Source organism: Vombatus ursinus, unplaced genomic scaffold (genome assembly GCF_900497805.2).
Source record: "Vombatus ursinus unplaced genomic scaffold, bare-nosed wombat genome assembly UNPS02010304.1, whole genome shotgun sequence".
Taxonomy (NCBI): domain Eukaryota; kingdom Metazoa; phylum Chordata; class Mammalia; order Diprotodontia; family Vombatidae; genus Vombatus; species Vombatus ursinus.
The window spans coordinates 1,657,751-1,683,298 of NW_020950082.1; the positions used below are offsets into that span (position 1 = coordinate 1,657,751).

At 36.9% G+C, this 25,548-nt stretch overlaps 2 protein-coding genes across 4 annotated transcripts in view; one reads left to right on the forward strand and one right to left on the reverse strand.

The window, feature by feature from the left end:
• NALCN (sodium leak channel, non-selective) overlaps nt 1-25,548 on the forward strand; it is a 502,028-nt gene that overhangs the window by 19,161 nt on the left and 457,319 nt on the right. For both annotated transcript variants that reach the window (XM_027854084.1, XM_027854085.1), the window contains exons 3-5: nt 22,724-22,807; nt 25,044-25,183; nt 25,281-25,409. In XM_027854084.1, the coding sequence (XP_027709885.1) occupies nt 22,724-22,807; nt 25,044-25,183; nt 25,281-25,409 (353 nt within the window). The remainder of the gene's footprint in view (nt 1-22,723; nt 22,808-25,043; nt 25,184-25,280; nt 25,410-25,548) is intronic.
• On the reverse strand, nt 9,458-9,841 carry LOC114037274 (histone H2A.V-like). Of its 2 annotated transcripts, XM_027854087.1 has the most exons (2): nt 9,746-9,839; nt 9,458-9,637 (listed from the first exon to the last, which is right to left on the reverse strand). In XM_027854087.1, the coding sequence occupies exons 1-2, from the start codon at nt 9,830-9,832 to the stop codon at nt 9,458-9,460; spliced, it is 267 nt and encodes an 88-aa protein (XP_027709888.1). In that variant the 5' UTR covers nt 9,833-9,839. The 2 variants fall into 2 exon arrangements, with proteins under 2 accessions (XP_027709888.1, XP_027709887.1); XM_027854086.1 differs by having other exon boundaries at nt 9,458-9,841.

Consider the following 25,548-nt stretch of genomic DNA (forward strand, 5'->3'; position numbering starts at 1 on the left):
ACTCCTTTAGTAGGAACACCTGAGCAATAAATAATAGCTGATCTTAGTAACTACTTACTGGGGTGAGAGGAATAACTTAGGAAAGGATAGAAAAATGACAACTGCCTCAGGAAAGAAACACAGCTGAAAAAAAGCTAAGGAATCCATGACAAGCCCAAATCACATAAGTAATAAGGTTCATTCTTTGCCCATAATATCAGAGATATGATAATAGTTTGCTATGATTCTAGTGGGCAGCCTGACCATCATATGTCCCTGGCATTCAATAGAATAAAAGCTCTGAGGCTATTTTTAATTTTTGTCTTTGTTTCTCAAATACCTAACTTTGCACATAGTAGAGACATAATAAATATTAGTTGAATTGGATTGTGTACGCTAACAAAGACAAAAATGTCCTCTGTAGAGCTCTGAATAGCTCCAGAGCAGATGATCTGAACATTTTTGTGTTATGGACACCTTTGGTAGTCTAATAAAGCCTATGGAACCTTTCTCAAAATAATGATTTTAAATAATTAGAAGAAACGCTACATTTCAGCTAGAGGCTAGTGAAAATTAAAATGTGAGAATTTTTCCCCATCTAACTTCACAGACCCATTCATGGTTAAGAATCTCAGCTCTGGACCTTTCAGGCATCCTATCCCAAATATGACTGAAATAACCTACAATTTTATAAGACATCTGCCTGTCTTACCCCTCAGGCTGTGGCATGTACTAGCTGCCCCCAATGGGGATCCAGCTGACCAGTTCCAATTGGGAAATGCAGCTTGTTCTTCCCTCTCTTCTTTCCTCCCTTCCCCCCCTCCCACCTTCCTTCCTTCTTCCCCTCCCCATAGGAAATCATACCCTTAACTGTGGGTGCTCTGTCCAAAGGAATATAAATTTTGATTGCTGAAACATAGCAAGATATATTGGGGTTGATGGGCTAGATTTTTTTTATGGACCATATCTGAAACCCAAATCACTCTGGCCCTCACTGATTGGCCAACAAAAGGTCCTAGTCCAAGCTTCATTTGGTCATTGTTTGGATTCTGATGTCTTAGAGTGAGTATAAATAGCAATTGTTTCTGTTTTGGCCAGAAACCCTGAGGGTCTTTCCTTCCCAGATTTATTCTTTGCTTCATTTTTACCTAGCCATAATCACTAAATGGGTGTTGCCTGAGACAAACTGAGACCTGGGAAAGACCTTAGCTTAAAAAGACCAAGGCCTCTCACTGTGTCTGGGGCCATTTCCAGTTATCCTGATATATATCTTGCTATTGGACCCAGAAGACTCTGGAGGACAGAGTGAGGCTAGTGACTTTGCACAGCCCTTCCTCACTTAAATCCAATTCACTTGCAAGTCATGGCATCACCTTCCTGATGTCATGACCCCCTTGGAGAACAAAGGACAAACAGCAACAACTGGAAGGGGAATATGGAGGATGTTTCTGAGCCATCTGAGAGATTCCACTTAGTTCAGAGGAGATGACTTGAATCCACACCATCCTAAATGCCCAGAAGACCTCTTCAAGCCAGAACTTCTCTATTCTGATGATTTTTTTAAAGCTTTCTAACCAGGATTAAAGTAGACTGGACCATTGTCCATGTGGCCTACCCTAGTCATGATCTAATACAAATACTCCCTGATTAACTATTGGATGGCCCTTGGGTCCTCCTGTCTCTGGGATTTAGGAATTTCCACTGGCCTTTGGCTCTTCAACATGAGGTATTCATTAGTTGCTATTGTAAGACCTTGGCCTCCCAGATATAGTTCAATGATTTAGTTCAGCATATACAATAAACAGTCATTAAGTTCCTCCTATCCATAAGCCTTTGTTTTGGAGGATATAAAAACCTTGTCTTCTGTGAGCTCGTGGCCAATAAGGAGTTTAAGACAAGGATTTAAATTAACTGTGATATAAGGTAGGCTTTCCCAATCTTCTTCCAAAGGTACAGCTCAGTTGTGCCTTCTTCCGTGACTCTGAACCTTTTGCTAAGCTTCCACTAGATGGTAGGACATTGTCAAATTTCTTATGGCACTTTATCTAGACCTCACCTTTGCATTGTACTCTGGATGTTTATTGTGACTTTGAGGTGATCCTAGATTCTTGAAGGCTGTGCCAGTGGAGTGTAAATTTTTCCTTAAAAGTCCAGAAAGATTGGGGCAGCTAGGTGGCACAGTGAATAGAGCTCTGGCCTTGGAGTCAGGAGGACCTGAGTTCAAATCTGGACTCAGGCACTTGACACTTACTAGCTGGGTGACCCTGGGCAGGTCATTTAACCCTGACTGCTTCAACAACAAAAAACAACAACAACAACAACAACAACAACAAAAACAGAAAGATTTCAAGTATGAAGCTGGCCCTTGAGCTATTGGCTCTCATTAGAAAGCTAGTTTTGTTAACTTCAGAGAAGCCCATTACTAAATCTCATATAATTCATAGATTTAGAAATTGGATGAACCTCAGAGGCTCTCTGGTCCAAATCCCCACCCTATTTTACATGTAAGGGAATCAGGACCCAAGGAGGTTAAATGATTTGCCCCATATCACAAAGGAACTGACAGGGAAGATTTGAACCCAAGTCTCCTGACTCTAGAACTAGTGGTCTTTCCATTGTATCAACATACATGGTATAGCAGGGATACTCATGCCAATTAAATCATAGATCTCTAGAGGTCTGAATTATATAAGGCCATCTACCAGTTATTGCTGTGCCTTTTATTTTACCCAATCAAGGGCATAATTAATTATTATCTTTCAAAAGGCGTATTAATGATTTCTCTTCTTACTACTCACCTCTTCCATGAAGTCTTTTGGCACTCTTTCCTACATGCCTCTATTTTCTCCAAACCTTACAGTACCATCTCCATCTTTTGTCCTTTTCAGCTAGAGAACTTACCAATCACACTATATATATGAGTATGTGTCTGTAGCTAGAGTTGGTGGGGGGGGGCTTTTAAATTTAATCTGCATCATTAACATATTTTCACTTCAAGTCTAGAAAACAATACAATAAACCAAGCCCTGATTTGTAGTGTTTACTAATTTCTGAGGTGATTTTAATGCTCAACACTGAAAATGTAACAATTGACTAGGTGGTTTGAGCTGGTTCTAGCATACCCCTTTGTCACCTATATGTATGCGTATTTACTTTGGTAATTTTGCCTGTGTATGCACACACACACACATGTTTGAATGTATGCTGTTTCTTTCATTACACAATCATTGATGTGGCTGTAGAGCTGGCGGAAATCTCAGAGGCCATATAGTCATTTTACATTTGAGGAAACTAGGCTAAGTGGCTTACCCAATATCACACAGGTAGAGAGTAGTATAATAGTTGCTTTTATAACTCATGTCTTATTACTCAAAGTTTAGCTGTCTTTCTAATGTGTCTCTCTCACTTCAAGCATCTCATCATTTTGCAAAGTGTCTTTGTGATCCCTCACCAGGGTCCAGTATAATGCTAGACAACCATGAGTACTTTGCAAATGATTAATTAACACAGTTTTATAGAACAGGTTGGGCTTTGTGGTTAGGAAACCACCATCCACATCTCCACAGTGATTGCTCTTTGTGAGAGAGAGAGAGAGAGAGAGAGAGAGAGAGAGAGAGAGAGAGAGAGAATATGTGTGTGCTGGATGTCTGTACCTTACCATTGACTGCAAGTCAGGCCCATTTTTCCATACAAAGGTAGCATCCCTCTATGGAAATGCACTGAGTCATGGTAAAACATTTACTTGAAAAACCAAAGTGCTCATGCCCATGTATCTTATGCTGTTTTTAAAAACCAGAGCAAGTCTGGTTCAGAATTATTGTGATTTGGACAAAATCTGTGCATCATACATATGACTAATTGATTTAAAACAAATGCTGCAGAAGTCAGTCATGTCATGTGCTAGAAATCTAATTGGTAAACAATTGGCTATTTTCAACCAAGGAAGGAGAGGGGCTGTGATTTTTAAAGTACTTCCCAATATTTTACACTATCTCAGTTGTTTGCTTTATATATTAAAATATACTGGAATGATCTGCAATTTTGTCAGCCTAGGAAATTCACAATGTGGGCATTCTTCTCAATAATACAGATTGCATTTAGTAGATAAGTCCTAAATTGCTGCTTGAGTCAGGTAGAAATTAGGAGATTTACTCAAGGTCACACAGCTAATGTCAAAGACCAAATTAGAACCTAGGTCTTTCTGACTCTAAGCCTGACATTCTACCCACTACAAACATTTTCTTGTATTAAAATGTACTCAAAGATAATTTTACACTTAAGCCAAAGTACCTAGACTTCCTTTTCCGAAAACCCTTCTTATTTGATATTTGTTGTTATCAATAATACTCTGGGTGCTGTAGAAAATACTGGAACAGAAACAGTTCCAGCCCAGTTGGCATAAGGATTCCCCATGCATAGAGCTATTTGTTGGATGATTTATTTCATGCTGCCTACCAGCCCTCTTTCAAAAATCTTCCTAGTAACAGCTGTTGGAAGAATCAAGATTGTCAGCTCACAAAGAAACCATTGGAGAAAAGGACCTTTCCACATTTCAGAGTCTTCATCCTGGCCCTTGTCCTTTGTTTTCACTAGGAGTAGAACAAGCTTAAAACATCATTTGCCCTTTGAGCACTACTGAAGTAATAAATAATGATAAAATATAGTAACAGATGGCTCCTGGAAACTCATAAACATAAGCTGTGTATTTTTATGAGGCTATCCCAGTGAGTAACATTTAAAAACTGATAAATACATTTATATAAATGTTTTCAGGTAAAGGTGTTAGGTTTCTCTCCTCGTTCAGTACTTGCATGGCAATTTTTTTAAAGCCACTCCATATTTCTGTATTATTGATTGGCAGCCTCTAAGTGTTTAATATTTCATAACAAAAATGATTGACATTCTTGAATGACTAGTATGCACAGCCTTTAAATGTTGACTTCTTTCCATGGTATGAGAGAGTTTTTCCCCACCATTTTTTCCCCTGATGCTACATAAGGGCCCTAACTCTTTACCACATGAAATACATTCAAATTTCTTTATTAAAGTGGGTGTTTAAGTGTGTGTTTGTGGAGGGAGGAGTATATAATAGGTTCCATGCCTGTGCCTGAGTCTGAGTGTGTGTATTTGGGAAAAGGAGTGATTTATTGGGAACACGTAAGTAAGCTAAATGAGTACAGTGGTATTATTTTAGAGAGTCTTAGCCTGTTCATTTAGAATATTAATATGTATGTAGAATAGTGCAAAAATATTCAATGGACATATGTTTCTTTGAAAATAGAAATTGAGGGATGAAGTTTGAATTATAGGAGTGTCATTCTTAAAATTTAAAAATAAAATTACATTTGAAGCCTTCTAGCTTTGACATATGTAACTTGTTAAGTTTTGTTCCTTCTCTGCAAGTAGAAGTTTTTTGTTTTTTGTTTTATTTTTTTTAAGTTTGTATTTTTACTCACCATGGCCTGATTTTTAACTTCTTACTATATTATCCTGCTTGGAGTGTCTAAGCCTCAATATTATATTTTTGTTTGTTACATTCAACTCTGCTTAACTGTAACTATACTGATTATAGAATTAAGATATATAGTACTAAAAATAATACAAAATAATATTCTTGAATAATTTCATATATGCAATGAGCTATATTCTTCTAGAATTACATAAAATAGAATTAAACCCTTTAAGTTGTGAAATATATTACTTTGTACATCTCCGTTAGAATCAATCCAAGAATAAACAGCTTTCATAGTTTTTTCTAACATAATTCAAATATACACCATCCAACAATAAGATTAATTTAAAGAATACTAATTTAGTGCAATAAACAAAATAAAACCATGGGAACATTTATTTAGAGCACATTTATTTAGAAAATCTAACTCCAAAATTATAGCTGTTTAGTGGGGTTATAATTAGAATAAATAGAAATTATTGAGAGCAGAGTAACAAAACAGGAGAATTGAGATGGAACATAAAGACACAAGTCGGAAACAGGATGGTGGACCTGGGAGGTACCCTAAAAGTTTATTTAATTCAATTTCCCTCATCTTACAAATAAGGAAATTGGGACCCAATAAGGGGAAATTAGTTGCCCGTATTTGTACAGCCAACTGGAGGCAAGACTAAAACTTGAACCCTGGAGCCTGTTTATGAATCCAGAATTATTATAGTACAAATAAAATATTTATTGTTTGGGTGAATGAATTGAGAAAGTAATTAAACTGGAGTATCAGGAAATAGACTGAGCAGGCTTTCAAAATGTCTGGATTTTGGTACTAGAAATCATGGCACCCTGCAATAACAAAGGGACAAAAATAATGAGCAGGAATACATTTTAATGGTGAATTGCAATGTTATCATCCCCTTTTAGTGCAGAGGTGGGGGAGAGCCAGGAAAAATACATAAACTGAGAAGTTGTTCAAGACAAACATCAGAAGTAAACGTTTACATGTGGAACAAGCAAAATTTGTGAGACATCATATATACAAACATACATTCCAAAGGAAGTGAATGTAAGACAATCTTAATGGCCTACAGGTTCAGCCTATATGAGATAATTGTGAATTAATTGGAAGCATAAAGGACAGAATTTTAAAAAGCAGTTCATTTTCGATTACTTTCAAGTGCATATAATAACTCCATTTAATGATTGTGTTAACTAGTAGAAATGTTACACTTGCCTTGATAAATTAGAGGATTATTTGTAATTAGCTTTTCTTTGTATGTGCAAGTGTTGCTACTAAAAGGGCTTTAAAACAATTTGTTATTTTGAACAGGTTAAAGCAATGCTATTTGCAATCTTGTTTCTGCAATTAATTTGCTTAGCAAACCATAAGACTGTAAGATTTATTTACCATTTGTTTCATAGCTAATTAAAAGGTAAAATTTGACCAAAGTTACTTTACATTTTTCATTACTGGGATCCAAATTAGTGATACTGCATGGCTTTATTTGCACTTATTGGAGGATTTTTAATAGGTAAAATGTTGGATGCATTCTTCATTCCATATTAAATATTATTTTTCACTTAAAACAACCCTTAAAATAATATAAGATTCCTCAGCAAGCTGTTTCATTGAATTTAGTTCATTGCTAAGGCAAATTATGAGCAATAAAAAGAGGCTAATTGTAGTGACATTGCATATAACATTGTTAATGACAAAATAAAAAAAAAACCATATCTGTTGGTTTTTTTTTTTTAATACCATTTAAACTAAAAATTGCCAGCCTCTTTTGGGTGCTTCTATCCCAGTTGATATATAATTATTTCTCTCCCATTCAGTGTTTACTTATTAATTATTCCCATCTTTAAATAGCTCTTTTCTGAGCCCCTGAAAATCTTAGTTCTAATTTTTAAGCTCTTTGAATTTCAAAATAATCATCTCTACTGCCTCATTCTTTCAATAAACATCAAGTTGTTTACTTTATGTTTTGTTTCCTCATCTTTGATGTATTGAAATAATTAACACAACATATTTTTGACAAAAGTCAAGACAAACATTTCATTCACATATTGGGGGATTCAAAGAAGCCCAAAAAACATATTTAATGCTCAAAATAGCATTCCATCAGTTCTGACATTAAAAAAAAAAAACAAAGAAATGAAATGAGGTTCAAAGAAAACTCTGTTTTTCATTTCTGTGCAATGTAGTCAAATTTTCTATGATCTAAGTATGTTTTTCAAAACATGTTTATATTGCATTTAGAGTTTGGACATTTGGACAACAAACAAAATATTTTCACAGGGATTATAGACTTAAAGTTGAAAGATACCTTTGCAAAAATTTTGTCCAACCTCTTTACTTCACAGATGAAATACCTGAAGCTCAGTGAATTGACTCATCTAAGATCACACAGGTAGTTAAGTAGCAGTCAGGATTTTTATCCAGGTCCTTTTATTTAGAATCAGTACTTTTTCCACTGTAGTATTATGGAAGTAATGCTAGATAAATTCTAGTAAGTGTTATTTCCTGGAATGGCAACATTAGTGTGGTAAGTTAAATATTTAGCTGTGCATGTAATAATAGGCCTTAAGCTTTTTATTAGTTGATGAAATTAACTGTGATAATTAATAATGCACAGAATGCTACACATGTGTTAAACATCTTCAGATAGCATACTTGTGTCTCTATAACTGCTGTCCTATAACTTGGTTAGGGTGAGAGGTATTATTTTCTTTGACTATGAACTTACCTTGAGATTTGGATGGGTCAGTATTCTTATTAATATGATTATTTCTTCCACTGGTGAAAATCACACATCCATCATACCTTTTTATGTTGTATAATTTATTCCTGTTTTCCTCCAAAGTTGTTCAAAGATCTGCCCAATGTAATGGAAAATTTCCTCTAAATCTTTTAATATTTTGTGGTTCAAAGTGCAGCATTCAGGTCTTGATATGTAGTCTCTATCTCCTGTTAAAAAAAAAATTACCTGTCTCCTTGTTGTACATGACTTTGATCTGAAGATGTGGTCAGCTGTAGAAAATCATTTGAGAAACCATGTCTATTGATTTCTTCTGTTTGCACAAAGAATACATTTAGTAGCTCATATTCATAATGTTGTTAAATATTAATAATAATGATAACAACAATAATAGTAACATTTCTGTAACACTTAATGGTTTGCAAGTTGCTTTATGAATAGACATCATCTCATTTTATCCTCACACTTGTCCTAGAAGATAGGCTTTCTCTTCAATTCTCATGGGGTTGTGTCAAAAGTGGTGGACCTATTCATTCTTGATGGAATTGCAAACTTGTAGAATCTTTTAAAAGAGCAATTCAGCAATCCAGTAAAAGTTACCAAAAAAGTACCTTTTGTCCCCAATTTCATTGTTGGGCACATACGGAGCTGGAAGAAATTACTCAACTATACTAACTAGATATAGCATGTATTCAAGTTATACAAATTCAGCTATGCCCTCATTGCAGCAAGGGAATCCTTTTAATCTTCCCTAATTGGATTCCTATCTCACTTCCTACAGAAGTTACTCTGTTATAAACTTTTTCTTGTCTCTTCAAACATTACACATATTCTTTTTTTTTCTTTTTGTAAAAAAATGGCTTTATTGGGGCAACTAGGTGGCGAAATGGATAGAGCACTGGCCCAGAAGTCAGGAGGACCTGAGTTCAAATCCGGCCTCGCCTCAAACACTTGACACTTACTAGCTGTGTGACCCTGGGCAAGTCACTTAACCCCAATTGCCTAAAAAAATGGTTTTATCGATTCATTTTTGTATAAAACACATTGGAAGAAACCTAACCAATCAACACACAAAGTGCTGCCACATGACAGGATACTTTGTCAAACTTGGAATCTAAAGAACATACACATGTTTTATGTCTACAGTTAATTGTCTCTGCTTTTCCATTTAACTATTTTTAAAAATTCCACATATCCCCATTATTTCTCCTGTTACAGTACAGTGACAGGAGGGAAGAAGTTGGTTGGTTGAAACAACCTTCCATGCAGTTTTCTACTGTCCTTTCTTTCCTATTAGAGACTTGTGGATGTGAGGAATCACACCACCACCAGCAATGGTAGCCTTAATAAAGGAGTCCAACTCTTCATCACCATGGATTGCAAGCTGTAAGTGATGAAGAATGATACATTTTACTTTGAGATATTTAGAGGTGTTTCTTGCCAGTTTCAGCATCTCAGCAGTGAGATACTCCAGAATTGCAGCACTATATACTGCAGCAGTAGCATCCATGCATCCATGACTTGTGGTGTGAGTCTTCAAGTGTCTATGGATATGTCCCACTGGGAACTGTAGTCCAGCTCTTTGAGAGTGAGAAACTGCCTTAGCCTTGGCCTTCCCACTGTCTTTTCCAGCTTTGCCTCCAGCCATGGTCTTGGTGCTGCTCCTGCAGCACGTAGTTGTCACTCCCTCCACTAGGATGTGGCACCCAATCTGCTTCACCTGAGCTTGAGCGCTCAGCACCAACCCTGACAGCAGTCTCAATCCACTGCCACTGCCACTATCCCTAGCCCATTCCACATATTCTACAAGGACCTTCCCTTATACTTTCCTGAGAAAATTGAAGCCATTGAATATGAGTTCCTTCTTCTCTTCTTCTCTTCACTTCTAAACCCCTTGACATCATCTCTTAACTCTTTCTCCTTTCTCCCAGTCTCTGATAATGAAATGACCCTTTGCCTTGCCAAAGTCAGCCTCTCTCCATTTATCCTTAAGCCCATTCCCTCCAATCTTCTGCAGCAAAATATTCCTTCTATTGTTATTTCTCAACAGTAGATAGGACACCTATGTTTCCAGAGGACCATAGTTCACATTCAGCTTCAGACACGCTAGCTGTGTGACCTTGGGCAAATCATTTAACTTCTGTTGACTTTAGTTGCCTTAACTATAAAATAAAGATACTAGCACCAATAGGTTGCTGTCCAGATCAAATGAGGTAACATTTGTAAAGAACTTAGCACAATGCCTGGCACATCGTACTTGTTGTATAAATGTTAGTTATTATCATCATCATTATTATTATTAGCTTATCAGCTAGTTCCTTCCTAACTGCCTTCAAGCATGCCCAAGACCCTACTATCTCCTCAAACTATCCTCATATATCCCTTTCTCAGCCTAAGTCCCAGAAAAAGTTATTTATATTTGCTGCCATTCCTTCATCTTCCCTCACTTGCTCCTCAGTCTTTTGCATTCTGGCATCTTAACTCATCACTCAACTAAAGTTATACATGATTCAGTTTGCTAAATTTTGTGTTCCTCTCTCAGTCCTCAACCTTCTTGACTTAACTGCTGCATTTGACACTGGTGATCACATTCTGCTCCTCCATACTGTGTCCTCCCTGTGTTTTCCTGACACTCTCCTGAATCTCCTTCTTGTCCAACTGCTCTTTCTCAGTCTTCTTTGCTAGCTCATCATGTGAATAGTGGCCCCTAACTGTGTTTGTTACCCAACACTATGTCCTGAGCTCCTTTCTCTCTCTTCTCTTTTCTTTTAGTGACATCATTAGCTCCTGTGGGTTTAATTACCATCTCTATGCCAGATCTATCCATCCAGCCCTTCACCAGCTGACTGCCTATTGAACATTTCTAACTGGATATTTGAAAGGAATCTCATTCATTATGTTCAAAACATAACTTACTATATTTCCCTCCAAACCTACACCTCTTCTAAACTATTCAATACAATTCAATAAACATTAATTAAATACCTCTTATATGCCAGACACTGTTATAACCTCTGGGGATACAAATTTTAAAAAAAATATTGAAAACTGTCCCTTTGCTCAAGGAGTTTTCACACAAAAGGAAGCAGAAAAGGAGTAAAGAGTAGGGAGAAGGTACTCTTAGCAAGCTGTGATAAAGTGAAGTAGACTCCAGGGAGAGTGGCTAATGGGAAATGGTTGGGCTGTGAACCTTCTTTAAATGGAGACTCTGGGAGAATTTTTTTTTTGCTCTGTTCTCTAGCCCTCTATTCAGAGAGGGAGAGACTACTGAGGGTACTGATGAGCTCTGACTACCAAAGGCTATGCAGTCTCCCAGATGATGGGTTTTGTGGTGATGAGTTTTCCTTGGAAGCATGTTTATAGTGGAATAGATAGAATCCAAGGAGTGAAGCTCGTGGGGAGAAGAAAAAACTTACCTTATTTCTGTCAAAAATGCCACCATTTCTCCAGTCTCCCTGGTCCATGGCTTTAGATTATTATTGTTGTTGTTATTATTATTATTATTATCATCATCACTTAATTTCTCAATCTCCCTCACTACTCATATCCAATCAGTGGACACATTTTGCTTTTCTAAGTCTACTAAATCTCTTGTACCTGCACCATTCTCTCTAGTCACAAAACTATCTCTTTAGTCCAGGGGTGGGGAACCTGCAGCCTCAAGGACACATAAGGCCCTCAAGGTCTTCAAATGTGGCCCTTTGACTGAATCCAAATTTCACAGAACAGATTTTTAAGTTCTCTAACCCTACTTTAGTCGAAGCACCTCTTGCCTAGATTACTATAATGGCCTTTTAATTAAGTGATCTCCCTGCCTCAAGTCTCTCCCCACTTCACTCTATCTGTACATACTTATGCCAAAGTGATTTTCCTTAAGTGTAGATTGGAGCATGTCACTCCCTTCTCAGTCAACCCCAGTGGTTCCTTGTTGTTTCTAGGATAAAATTTTAATTACTCTGTTCAGCTTTTAAAGCTCTTCGCAAGCTGGTCTCAACCTTTCTTTTTTTTCTTAAATTATTTTTACGGTAATTTTAATTTATTTTTTTGTTTTCAACATTTACTTCCACAAGATTTTGAGTTCCAAATTTTTACCCCATCTTGCCCCTCCCCCAACCCCAAGATGGCATGCATTCTGAATACCCCTTCCCGTAGTCTGCCTTCCCTTCTATCTCTCCCCCACTTCTCTTATCCCCTTCCCCTTCCATTTTCCTGTAGGGCAGGATGGATTTCTGTATCCCATTTCCTGTATTTCTTATTTCCCAGTTGCATGTGAAAACATTTTTTTTAAACATGTGTTTTTAAAACTTTGGGTTCCAAATTTTCTCCCTTCCTCCCTCCCCACCCACCCTCATTGAAAAGGCAAGCAACTCAATATAGGTTATACATGTGCAGTTATGCAAAACACTTCCATGGTAAACATGCTGTGAAAAACTAACTCTATTTCCCTTAATCCTATCCCACCCCCTCATTTATTCTGTTTTGTTTTCTGACCCTGTCCCTCCTCAGAAGTATTTGCTTCTGATTACCCCCTTTCCCAATCTGCCCTCCTCTCTATCATCCCCCTACTCTCTTGTCCCCTTCCCCCCCCATTTTCCTGTAGGGTAAGACAGATTTCCATACCCAATTGAGTGTGTATGTTACTTCCTCCTTAAGTCAAATCCTATGAGAATAAGATTCACTCATTCCCTCTCACCTTCCCCTGTTTCCCCTCCACTATAAGAGCCTTTTCTTCTGGGCTTTTTTTTTGTGGGATAATTTACCCCATTCTACCTCTCCCTTTCTCCTTCTTCTAGTATAATCTTCTCTCACCCCTTAATTTTATTCTCCAGATATGACCCCTTCATTTTCAACTAACCCTGTGCCCTCTATCTATCCATATCTATATATATGTACATATAATTTTTTCCCCTCTAACTACTTTAATACTGACAAAGGTCTCATGAGTTACAAATATCACCTTTCCATGCAGGAATGTAAACAGTTCAACCTTAATAAGTCTCTTACGATTTTTCTTTCCTGCTTACCTCTTCATATTCCACTTGAGTCTTGTATTTGAGAATCAAATTTTCTATTCAACTCTGGTCTTTTCATCAAGAATGCTTCAAAGTCCGCTATTTCACTGAATGACCATTTTTTTTCCCCTGCAGGATTATACTCAGTTTTGCTGGGTAGGTGATTCTTGGTTGTAATCCTATCTCTTTCGCTCTCCGGAATACCATATTCCATGCCCTGCAGTCCCTTAATGTAGAAGCTACTAAATCTTGTGTTATCCTGATTGTGTTTCCACAATACTTGAATTGTTTCTTTCTGGCTGCTTGTAATATTTTCTCCTTGACCTGGGAACTCTGGAATTTGGCTACAATATTCCTAGGAGTTTTCCTTTGGGGATCTCTTTCAGGAGGAGATCAGTGGATTCTTTCAATTTCTATTTTGCCCTCTGGTTCTAAAATGTCAGGACAGTTTTCCTTGATAATTTCTTGAAAGATGATGTCTAGGCTCTTTTTTTGATCATGGCTTTCAGATTGTCCAATAATTTTTAAATTCTCTCTCCTGGATCCATTTTCCAGATCAGTTGTTTTTCCAATGAGATATTTCACATTGTTTTCTAATTTTTCATTCATTTGGATTTGTTTTACAGTGTCTTGATTTCTCATAAAGTCACTAGCTTCCAATTGCTCTATTCCAATTTTAAGGAAGTATTTTCTTCAGTAATCTTTTGGACTTCCTTTTCCATTTGGCCAATATTGCTTTTTAAGGCATTCTTCTCCTCATTGGCTTTTTGGACCTTTTTTACCATTTGGGTTAGGCTATTTTTTAAGGTGTTATTTTCTTCAGTATTTTTTTGGGTCTCCTTTAGCAAGTTGTTCACTTGTTTTTCATGATTTTCTTGCATCACTCTCAGTTTTTCCTCTACTTGTCTTACTTGCTTCTCAAAATCCTTTTTGATCTCTTCCAAGGCCTGGGACTGATTCATATTTTTCTTAGAGACTTTTGATGTAGGAGCTTTGATTCGTTGTCTTCTTCTGGTTGTATGCATTCATCTTCTTTGTCACCAAAGTAAGATAATATAGTCTGAGTCTTTTTGTGCTGCTTACTCATGATCTCACCCAATTACTTGAGTTTTAAACTCTTTGTTAAGGTAAAAGTCTGCTTCCAATGTGGAGAATGTACTGTCCCAAGCTTTGGGTGTTTGTACAGCTGTTTTCAGAGATACTTCTAGGGACCTGTAAATTTTCAGTTCTTCCAAGGTGCTATGATAAGGAGCGAGGTGTTTTCTCTCCACCACCACAACAAGCTCCACCGCACAAGCATTCCTCCTCGTCCCAGGACCGCGCCTCAGAACTGTGACCCAGATCCAAGCACCAGTAAAGCAAGAGATTCCTGCCTCAGCACTGGCAAAGAGATCCCTGCAATCCCCCTCTGATAAGCCACTTGATTCCCCCTCAGTCTGGAAGCTCAGGAAACAGCCACGGCCCCAGGCCTTGCTGGAGACTTGCAGCTGAGACCTAGCTCCTCTCTCACATAGTCACAGACTTTTCCCACTGACCTTCTAAGTTATCTTGGGTTGAGAAGTCTGGAAACCACCACAGCTGCCCACAATTCAGTCCTCTGAGGCCTGCTTCAGGTTTGCTGCGTCCTGTGCGCCCATGCCGAACTGCATTCCTCTCCCTGCCTGGCGTGATATACCTTTCTGATCAACCATCCAGGCTGTCTTTGGCTGGAAATTTGTTTCACTCTGTCTTTTTGTGGGTTCTGCTGCTTTAGAATTTTTTTAGAGCCATTTTTTATAGGTATTTGTAGGGGTTTGGGGGGAAAGCTCAAGCAAGTCACTGCTTTCCCTCCACCATCTTGGCTCCGCCCCCTCAACCTATCTTTCTAGGCTCATTGGACTTCACTTTTCCCCTAAACTCTGTTACTCAGACAAGTTGACAAACAGCAATCCATTCCATTTCAGTGTCATTTCACTGGCTGTACACCACTCCCTGGAATGTATTCCTCTTCACGTTTGCCTCCTAGAATATTTCTCTTTGATGCAGCTAAAGCATCACTCCTGGATTCCCCCAATAGTTAATGTACTCCTTCCTTACTCCCTTGCATACGCTAGGCTCTTAATAAATACTTGTTGATATATTGACTGATATAGTCAAGCCAAGTTATTCATTTGTATTTGAATAAGTTTCAGACTATGGTTTCTATTTTTCTGCTTCTACCCTAAAGATCATTCCACCTCTGGTCTATTTCTCTTGGAAATACCATTTACTTCTAGGCCTCTTTCCTGTGATTGTCTAGTTTCTCTCAGAATGTCCATTTTAAGGAGATGGTCCAGACCAACCAGGTCTTAATTCTCCAGGCTGTACTGCTGATTCTTTTTCACATAACTTTATCCACTATGTCATAGAAACCTCTTCACCCTGAAAGCTTTCTCCACTTCTGGACTGCTTCTCACATTGGAACTAGCCTCTCCCCCTGTATACTCTCTTTCTGATTAGCTGGTTCCTCCCAGAATCTTTATTTTGAGAATTCCCAGGCCAGCCTTGTCTTCATTCCTTTCTATGCTTCACTCTTGACTCTATACTTTCTGTACTATGCTATAGAAATCTCTTCAGTCTGGATGTCTACCCAGAATACACTACCTTATATAAACTATGGAGGCTGCGCAGATGGATTTGTATCACATTCTATGAGTAGGCAAAGTGGTTTAAAAGGAGGTGTTTGGCCACCACTACTCACTTGAGAAGCTCCTGTGCAGGTCAACATTATCTCACTCTTTATTTTCACATAACCTCCATAGCATGATATAGTAGACAGATGACTGACTAGTTATGGGACCACAGGAAAGTCAAGTCACCTTACCTTGGGTGCCTCTGGGAACTCTCAAAAAAAGGACCAAAAAGTTCATCCAATATAAGTAAGACAGATATGTCAAGATCAAGAGAAACTGGTGTAAACCAAGAGGCATTGACAACATAGTGCAAAGATGATTCAAGGGCCAGATCTTGATGCCCAGTATTGGTTATGGAGGCAATAAGAAAACAAAACATGTTACGCAGTTGATTCAGGAAGTTTATGGTACACAATGTCAGAGAGCTAGAAGTGTTCCTGATGTGCAACAAGTCTAATTTGTTGAGATTGCTCACAATGTTTCCTCTAAGAATCGAAAGTCATTGTTGAGAAAGCAGCTCAGCTAGCCATCAAGATTACCAATCTAAATGCTAGACCAGGAGTGAAGAAAATGAGTAAAAAGCTTTGTACATTTTTATGTGTGTTAAATAAGCCCTCAAATTACCAAAAAATACAAGTAGCCAAGCATTTGTTGATCTGTATTAGTGAGGGAAAGTTATACACTGGGAGGTCATAGGCATGGATTTTTAAAATCCCAAATACTACCACCTCCACAACAGTGGGCCTTTTAGAAAACTAGTGGATCTATATAGTCTCTGTCCTTCTCACACAGGCCTTGTATATCATGGCCTACCAGCAAGGTTACAATTCTCTGTCCTCCTTCCATTCTGCTAGTCATTGTTAATATGGACTTACCTCAAACATGAACTACAACCCCTAAATATTTGCCTTCTGTCATTAATTGTAGATAGGCAAGAGAGAAACTAATGCAGTAGATCTTAGACACCTCCCCCCAAAGTAATTGGTCAACCACTGATAGTTAAGCTGCCAAGAAGTATGAGGATAAGAAGAGGCAATGGATGGTTGAAGCATGTAGATACCTTAGTTGATTAATGGCCTTCTATGAATGCTATTCCACCAAGCCATAGCTTCAGGTCTAGGGGAGCATTCTAAGTCAGTGATGTTAAACTAAAATATAAACAGGAAAAAGAATATGACTTAGAAAACCCCATTCCAGTGTCTCTGCCAAGAAAACCTCAAATGGGCTCATGAAGACTCAGACATGACTAAATAACATTGTTTCCCAGATTATCTGTTTGTTTGTTGAGCCGATAGAGTGCTGGGTCTGGAGTTAGGAAGACTCCTCTTCCTGTGTTCAAATTTGGCCTTAGACTCTCTCTGCTGTGTTACCCTAGGCAAATCATTTAACCTCATTTACCTCATCTTTTTACTCCAGTTTCCTCATCTATAAAATGAAATGGTGAAGGAAATGGCAAACCACTCCAGTATCTTTGCCAAGAAAACCCCAAATGGGGTCAGGAAAAGTCAGACACAACTGAAAACAATTGAACCATAACAAAAACCACAACAACAACATGAGCCATGTACTATGCTAGGTATTGGAGACTCCAAGGCAAAAGTGAAATTATCCCTGCCCATCAAGAGATTATATGTTCTTAGGGAAACTGTGTAACATATGAATATATAACAAATACACAAGTTTTTTTTTTGTTATTGTTGTTTGTTTGGTTTTTTTTTGTTTGTTTGTTTTTTGGTGGAATGGGGATACAAGTTATTAGCAGTCAGAGAAATCAGGAAAAGACTCATAAGCAGGCTCCATTTGAGCTGAACTTTGAAGTAAACAAAGAATTCTAAGAAACAAAGGTGTAGCAGAACAACCTGTACAGAGGCACAAAGACAGGAGGTAGAACACAGTGTGTGCAGTTTAAAAAAAGCCATTTTGTCTAAACCAATGATTGTGTGAAGGGGAGTAATAAGAACTGGAAATGACAGTTGATCATCGATTATTATAGCAGGTGAATGGCACAGTCAGATAAATGCTTTAATGTAATATCTGACCAAATCTAGGGTTTTGTACACTTCCATTTAAGATGAGCACTTTGGAGGATGAATTACACTAGAAAGAGACTCGAGGAAAAATGATTGGGACATTTCTGCAGTAGTCCAGGAAAGAGGTAATAAAAGCCTACACTAGTGTGCTGGCCTATAAGTCAAGAGGAAAGGGCAGATGTAGGAAATGTTGTGGAGGTGGCATTGACAAGATCTGACAGCTGATGGAGACTGAGGAGTCAGTAATGACTCCAAGGTTGTGAATAAGAGTGACTAGAAAGATGAGATCGCCCTCAACAGACATAGGGAAGTTCAAAGCAGAAGTATTGGGAGAAAAGAAAATGAGTTGTATCTTGGAATATATTATGTTTGAGATGCCTATGGGACATCCATTCAAAATACCCAATAGGCATGGAGATGAGAAAGAACTGAGTTGAATACATAGTCATCTACATAGAAATGATAACTCATGGAAACTTGTGAAATTATCAAGAAAAGTATGTAGAGAGAAGAGTTGAATAGATAAGCTATCAGTTAATTGATAATAGATCAAATTCAATCCACAAGCATTTATTAAACCCCTACTATGTGCCAGGCACTGTGCTAAGGACTAATGGTACAAAGAAAGGGGAAAAAAAAGTCCCTCCTCTAAAGCAGCTTGTAGTCTAATGAGGTAGAAACCATGTAAACAACTATGCACAAACATGATATATACAAGATAAATTGTAGATAATCTGAGACAGAAGGCACTAAGGTTAAGAAGTAATGGGAAAGGCCTCTTGAGAAAGGGTGGGACATTATCTAGAACTTGAAAGAAGCCAAGGAAACAAGAATGTGAAGATGAAGAAGGAAAGTTCTATGCAGGGAGAGACAGTAAGTGAAAATGCCCAGAGTTGGGTATGTGGAGTATGTTAGTCAAGGAACATTGAGAAAGCCTGTGTCACTGGCTTCCAGAGTATGTAGAAAGATGTAAGGTGTAAGATTAGAAAGATAAGAAGAAGACAATTTATGAAGGGTTTTGAAAACCAAATATATCTTGGGGGTAATAGGGAGCCATTAGAGTTTATTGAATGAGGACAAGGCTCTCCACCTGATAAAATGGGCACTTTAAGAAGACCAATTTGACAGTTGAGGGAGGCGTGGACTGGAGTGGGGAGAAACTGATGCCAGGGAGACTAGTCAGCAGACTTTTTCTGTAGTATAGGTAGGAGGTCATATGAGCTTGCACTCCCTATGTCTTGCCTCCTCTTCTGAACTCCTGAATAACTGACTTCCTACTTTTATCTTAGATTTTGGTAGTCTACAGAAACTGATTCTAACCCAGTCTGGTCTTGCCTCATTCACACCCTGTCTCTCAATTAAAAGGAAGGCCTTGTTCCACATGCTTGATGATGACCCTAATCATAGGCTCATTTCAGTTCCTCTCCAGGAAACATGACAAGAATGTCAATAGGGAGGTCATTTGCCTTCTCCTGTAGTGTATGAAATCAATTTTATTGTCCAATGATAAAGTTTCAAACCAGAGCTAAGTTCATATTTGTTAATGGCCTAATGACTTTGTAATTCTAAACACCCAGTGACCCTTTTTTTTTCTTAAAAAAATGGTTTACTGCTTGTTTTTTACATGCCACTACTTCTAAATAGTACTTACCCTGCTTAAAAGAACTCTCCTTTGTAAAAAAAAAAAAAAAAAAAAAAAAAAACAACTCTCCACAACATCTCCTACATCTGCCCTTTTGACTTATAGGCCAGCACACTAGTGTAGGCTTTTATTACCTCTTTCCTGGACTACTGCAAAAGTGTCCCAATCGATTTTCCTCAAGTTTCTTTCTAGTGTAATTCATCCTCCAAAGTGCTCATCTTAAATGGAAGTGTATAAAACCCTAGATTTGGTCAGATATTACATTAAAGCATTTATCTGACTGTGCCATTCACCTGCTATAATAATCGATGATCAACTGTCATTTCCAGTTCTTATTACTCCCCTTCACACAATCATTGGTTTAGACAAAATGGCTTTTTTTAAACTGCACACACTGTGTTCTACCTCCTGTCTTTGTGCCTCTGTACAGGTTGTTCTACTACACCTTCGTTTCTTAGAATCCTTTGTTTACTTCAAAGTTCAGCTCAAATGGAGCTTGCTTATGAGTCTTTTCCTGATTTCTCTGACTGCTAATAACTTGTATCCCCATTCCACCAAAAAAAAGCTTACTATTTCACTGCTGGGAGAGGGGAGGAATGTTTTACTGCAGTCTTTTGGAGTCAAGATTGGATTACATTGATCCAGTTTTGATTCGTTTTTTGATGTTTTCCTTTCCTTCCCGTATAAATTGTTCACTTGTTTCTGCTTACTTTATTCTGCAACAATTCAAAAGTTTTCCCAAATTTCTCTGAATTCTTCATATTCCTGGATTTTTTTTAAATTGAAGAATAATATTTTATCCAATTCATACACCAAAATTGGTTCATTACCCAATTGATGAATAACTGCTTTGTTTCCAGATTTTTTTTCTTTTTTGGAACCACAAAAGAGTGCTGTTGTTAATTTTACTTGTAGGTCCCTCTACCCACTTTCCATGGCTCTTCACTGTGAAAGTGTCAGAGCATTGCCATTTTTAAATTTTTATATGTTTCATCAGTTGTCACAAAAAAAAACAAACCCAAATTCATCACCCCTAGACCAACCTTCTGGTGATGCTCCTTCCCATATTTAGCTAAGCTGACTGACAGGCAGCAGACGTTACTTGTCACTGGGCTGGTATTAAAAGCCATTTCAGCTTGGTACCACCTGTCAGAGATTGGATTTTATTGGCTTTGTCTTTGACAACTCTGGGTCACTTCTGCTCTATAATGAAATATTAAAATAAGACTGTCATGAAGCATGGACATAGATACTGTTTTGTAAAATAAGAATATAGCATGTGTTTTGCAATATATATCATAGGAAATTATCAGTTGTCTCACAAAATGGAATTTCCTAGGCAAAAGAGTAGATGTGGAGGGAACATGTTAGTAGAGTATCTTCTTCTGTAGGCAAAAACAGACTTTGGCTATTGAGTACAACGAGATTGTTTTGTTATAGACCTTTTTACCCTATGCAGAAAGGCAAGTAACAAGAGTATGAAATTAGCACAGGGATTAAATTTGCTAAGTGCTCTTAATTCAATTGGTTTGATATTTCTTCAGTGATGGTAGTCACCATCAATCTAGGCCTAGATAATGCAAAATCTAGAAAGAGTATTTCCATTGGTGTTGGAAATTCCTGATGGTTTTCCTTTATTTCCTTTTTAACAACCAATACTCCTTTTAGTATCTCTTTTAGAGATCAGATTATGAAACCAGCCTCAAAAATATAAAAACATTTTTGTTCATTTCCTACTTTATCTACAAAATCAGTCTGTCAGGCAAATACACTCTCTCTTTTCTAGGTATATTCTTTTCTACCTCTGGCCTTAGCATTGCCTGTCATTCATAGCTGTCACATCTGGCCCCTTCACTCTTGCCAACTTTTATTTTTTCCCCACCTTTTAGAAGTCACCCCAAAACGCACAAACACCAATTCTTCTAAAACCTTCTGCCCGATTTCCTAACTGTCATCTGAGTTGTTGACAGTAAAACCAGCCAATAGACATATGGGGGGGGGGGGTAGAAGAAGCAGAGTGAAAAAATTTATCATTTTGAGAATGTTAATTGGTCAATACATTTTTAAAATGACTCATGCAACAGAGAGCATCAAAATAATATAGCTATGACAGCTGGAAATGAGACTCATAAATCTATAAGAAAAATAAATGAATCAATATTTTTACTAAATATGTAGGTTTTAATAATCTGTGTTTTGTTGAATAACATTGAATATCTTCTTTTGAAGAATCTTAAATAAACTTGGATCTTAAAAATGACTGGGAAAAAGACTTTCACTGGAAAGATTCAAGAGATTCTTTACCTTATTTAATAACTTGACATTCTGTGCTATTTTGTTTTGTTTTGGTTTTTTTTTTTTTTTGGTCAGTGAAGGGAGGGAATGTAATATCTGATCAAGCCCAGGATTTTGTATGCTTCCATAAAACATAAAACTCACATGAGGCAGTCTAAGGCAAGAAAAGATTCTTGTATTTCAGCATATGAACATTTTCATCTCAAATAATTGCAAAGAAGGGTTTCTTTCAGAAATATATTATGTAGACACATTCCAAATTGGAGCAAGCACACTATAAAATAGCTGACCCAAGGCCTTCTTCAATAAATGTTGTTCTCTGCCTCTCTTTGCTTTCTTAGCTTGAGCAAAACAAATGTGAGTTTTATAATTGTTATTCTCCACAACACAGATTATGCGCGTCCTTATTTTACTAAAGACTGACCTCTGTAGTATGAAATCTGGGATTCTGGTTACATTTCCTTCCTAAAAGTTGTAGATAGGACTCTTTTAATGGTTCCTTCGGGTAATTTGGCTTCAGCAAACTCTCAGCTTAGCAGGAGGAGAATGTTACAAGAAATGAGCTGCCTTCAAGTTTTTCATTTGGCTTATTTCTTTAAATATAAAGAGATGCCATGGATATATTTTTCCCTGATATTAACCTCAAAATTCACCTAGTGATGAAAGTGTTCTTAGGAGAAAAGGAGTTAACATAATTACATGTATTTAATCAGCTTAGGAGTTCTAACAGAATTTACCATTTGCCACCCTAGGAATGAGTCTTTGAATGTCTATTTAGTATGGATAATAAAATTGTCTCTAGCTTTACTTTAATAAATGATATACATGATATTTGAATATTTCCTTTCTAGAGGTTCAGCAACATTTTCATATGAATTGACAATAATGCCGTGCAAAATTTCTTTTTAGGGTGATAATTCCTATGTGAAAGATCGCTGGTGTGTTTTTGATGGATTTATGGTCTTTTGCCTTTGGGTTTCTTTGGTGTTACAGGTAATTAAATAATTTTAAATTATAGGATCACATTTTCAGAAATATACCCTACCTATTCTTAAACACAATTATCTAAATAGAAGTATAAAAAGGAACTTTTCTGAGAATATGAACAATTAAATTTAATTGCATACCGTTTGGTGAATACTACCTTTCTTTTGAAATATAGAAGTGAGAAATTTAACCCACTCTTATAACTGCCCTTTATTCAATTGGTGTGTTACTTTAGCCTACTATCTGCACAGTATTTACAATCAGTCCTAAGACAGTGGCTTTCCCCCATCATCTTTTTTTTTTTTTTGGTCCAGACTTATGAATTCATCAGTGTAGGATCTCTTAGAGAGAAGGGCCTTGTTTCTTTTTTTTTTTAAGGGCCTTCTTTCAATATAGATCTGTCATTGTTCTGCTGCTTTTTTTTTTTTAAGTGTTGCTTGGGAGCACTGAAAAGTTAAGTGACTTGTCCATGATCCAATAACCAAAGTGGCTCAGGTCATCCTGGATCCAAGGTTGGCTGTCTATCCTCCCCATATTAGACTGCTATTCATTCCCTTGCTTCATCATACGATATCAAAAATTAGATTAAAACAAATAAAAGAAGAAAAGCTAGGTATCTTTCTGAGTTCTAGGATATTAAATGATGAAACCTGATGGGAAACAGTTCACACAGTCTTACTTATTTTCACCCCCATGGACATAACTAAATCAGGGTAGGGAAGACTACATTGGTTCTACAAGGCTCCTTCTAAGGAAAATTGGAGTAATATACAATTTGAAAAGGGCACAAAGTAAAGTTTTATTCTAAATAATAGTAGTAAGTAATCTAGTTTATCATAATGTATTCAGACATGATTTATATTGACATCAATTAAACTAGTTGTTTAATTTATATACAGCTTTAAAGATATAGATGGTAAGGCAGCCTGGAGTAGTGAATGAAAGAGCTGGTATTTCTGCTGGAAATGATTCCCTTTCCCTCAACCTTCCCCATTGCTAGTATTTTCCAAATGAGATTACCTTACATTTACATGGTATATATCTTGTGTGAAGAGTTATTTGCATGGAGTTTCTTCCATTAGAATGTGAGTATCTTGAGGATAGGATCTTTTTTTACTTTCCTTTGTATCTCTCATACTTGGTATATAGTAAGCTCATAAGAATTCTTATTGGCTAACTCATTGACTATCCAGGAAAACTTGGCTTCAGGTAGCACTTCTGATACTTTCAGACTATCTGATGTAGGGCAAGTCACTTAACCTTGTATCTCAGGTACAATATTAAAGACTTTAAGTTGCAGAACAGCTATCAATTGGTAGAGAGTGTTTCCTTTCTAAGAGGTCCTAATATCAATGCAAAAAATACACAGCTAATGGCTCACTTCCACTGCCCCCCACCCCACCCCACCCTAAAAAAATATCTAACTGGAAGAGGCAGCTTCTTTTATTAGCTAATTGGAGTGCTCCATAACTAGAAAGCTTTCCTTACTTTTAAACTGATTTTTCTTCTGATATAATTATAATTTATGGTCTTCTCTTATCCTAATTGGAATAAAGGTGCTAAGTAACATTATTAGAACACTCCTTTATCTTCTTCTCTTAATCAAATGATACTATTTATATTTTTCCTTCTAGAGTTTTCAGCTCATTTCCTCCCACACCTTTTAGATTTGCAACTTTATAGATAAAAAATTAGAACTCAAATTAATCTCGTCATTTTAGTAAGGACTTAAGCAATCAAAATGGAGTCTTTTATGAATTGTCCATATTTATTCATATTTAAACAAAATAATTATAGTTTTACAATAATGGTTGTTTTTACAAATTAGTCATGATGCAACAAAACTACATTTTAGCTTTGATAGTTTCAGTATTTAATGATCCTTTCTTAATTATCTTTAGCAATTTCACTTAAATTCAGGGTGCTATATGTAACTAAATTAATTTTGAAAATAATCTGCAAAACTTTCTAATAATTTGTACTGTCCCCACACCATTACCTCCTCCCAGATGGAATGGTATTCTTTGGGAGACAATGAATTTGTCTTCACTGGTTGTCTTCTAGTAGAGGCTAATTGGCTACTTGTTGAAGATGGTATGTAGAAAGGATTACTGGTTAGGTATGGATTGTATTAGATGACATGCAAGCTTTTCTGTAATGATGAAATTCTTAGAGTCTACGAAAATGTAAATATGATAAGTGAGGGGAAATCTGAAAAAAATCTATAACTGCATATTTACAGGTATTTGAAATTGCTGACATAGTCGATCAGATGTCACCTTGGGGAATGTTGAGGATTCCAAGGCCTCTTATTATGATCCGGGCATTCCGTATTTATTTCCGATTTGAACTACCAAGAACAAGGATAACAAATATTTTGAAGTAAGTATTGCAATCCATAATTTTAATGAACTTTTATGAATTTTTATTTGTAAACAAGCTCACTATCTTATATATTATTAAATATTTATTTTTCTAGGCGTTCAGGAGAGCAAATTTGGAGTGTTTCAATTTTCCTACTTTTCTTTCTACTTCTATATGGAATTTTGGGAGTTCAAATGTTTGGCACTTTTACCTATCACTGTGTAACAGTTGACACTCAGCCGGGGTAAGTTCCCTTATGAACACTGATTTAATTTGGATTCTTTATTGGAAAAATATATTTCTACATCATGTAGTGTCTCCTTGAAATAAGACTTTTTAATCTTCATTATACTGTTTAATCATTAAATCATATTACTTCTCTT

Excerpts from the sequence above, each read along its gene's own strand:
- LOC114037274 (XM_027854086.1), bottom strand. The coding sequence starts at position 9,832 with ATGGCTGGAGGCAAAGCTGGAAAAGACAGTGGGAAGGCCAAGGCTAAG.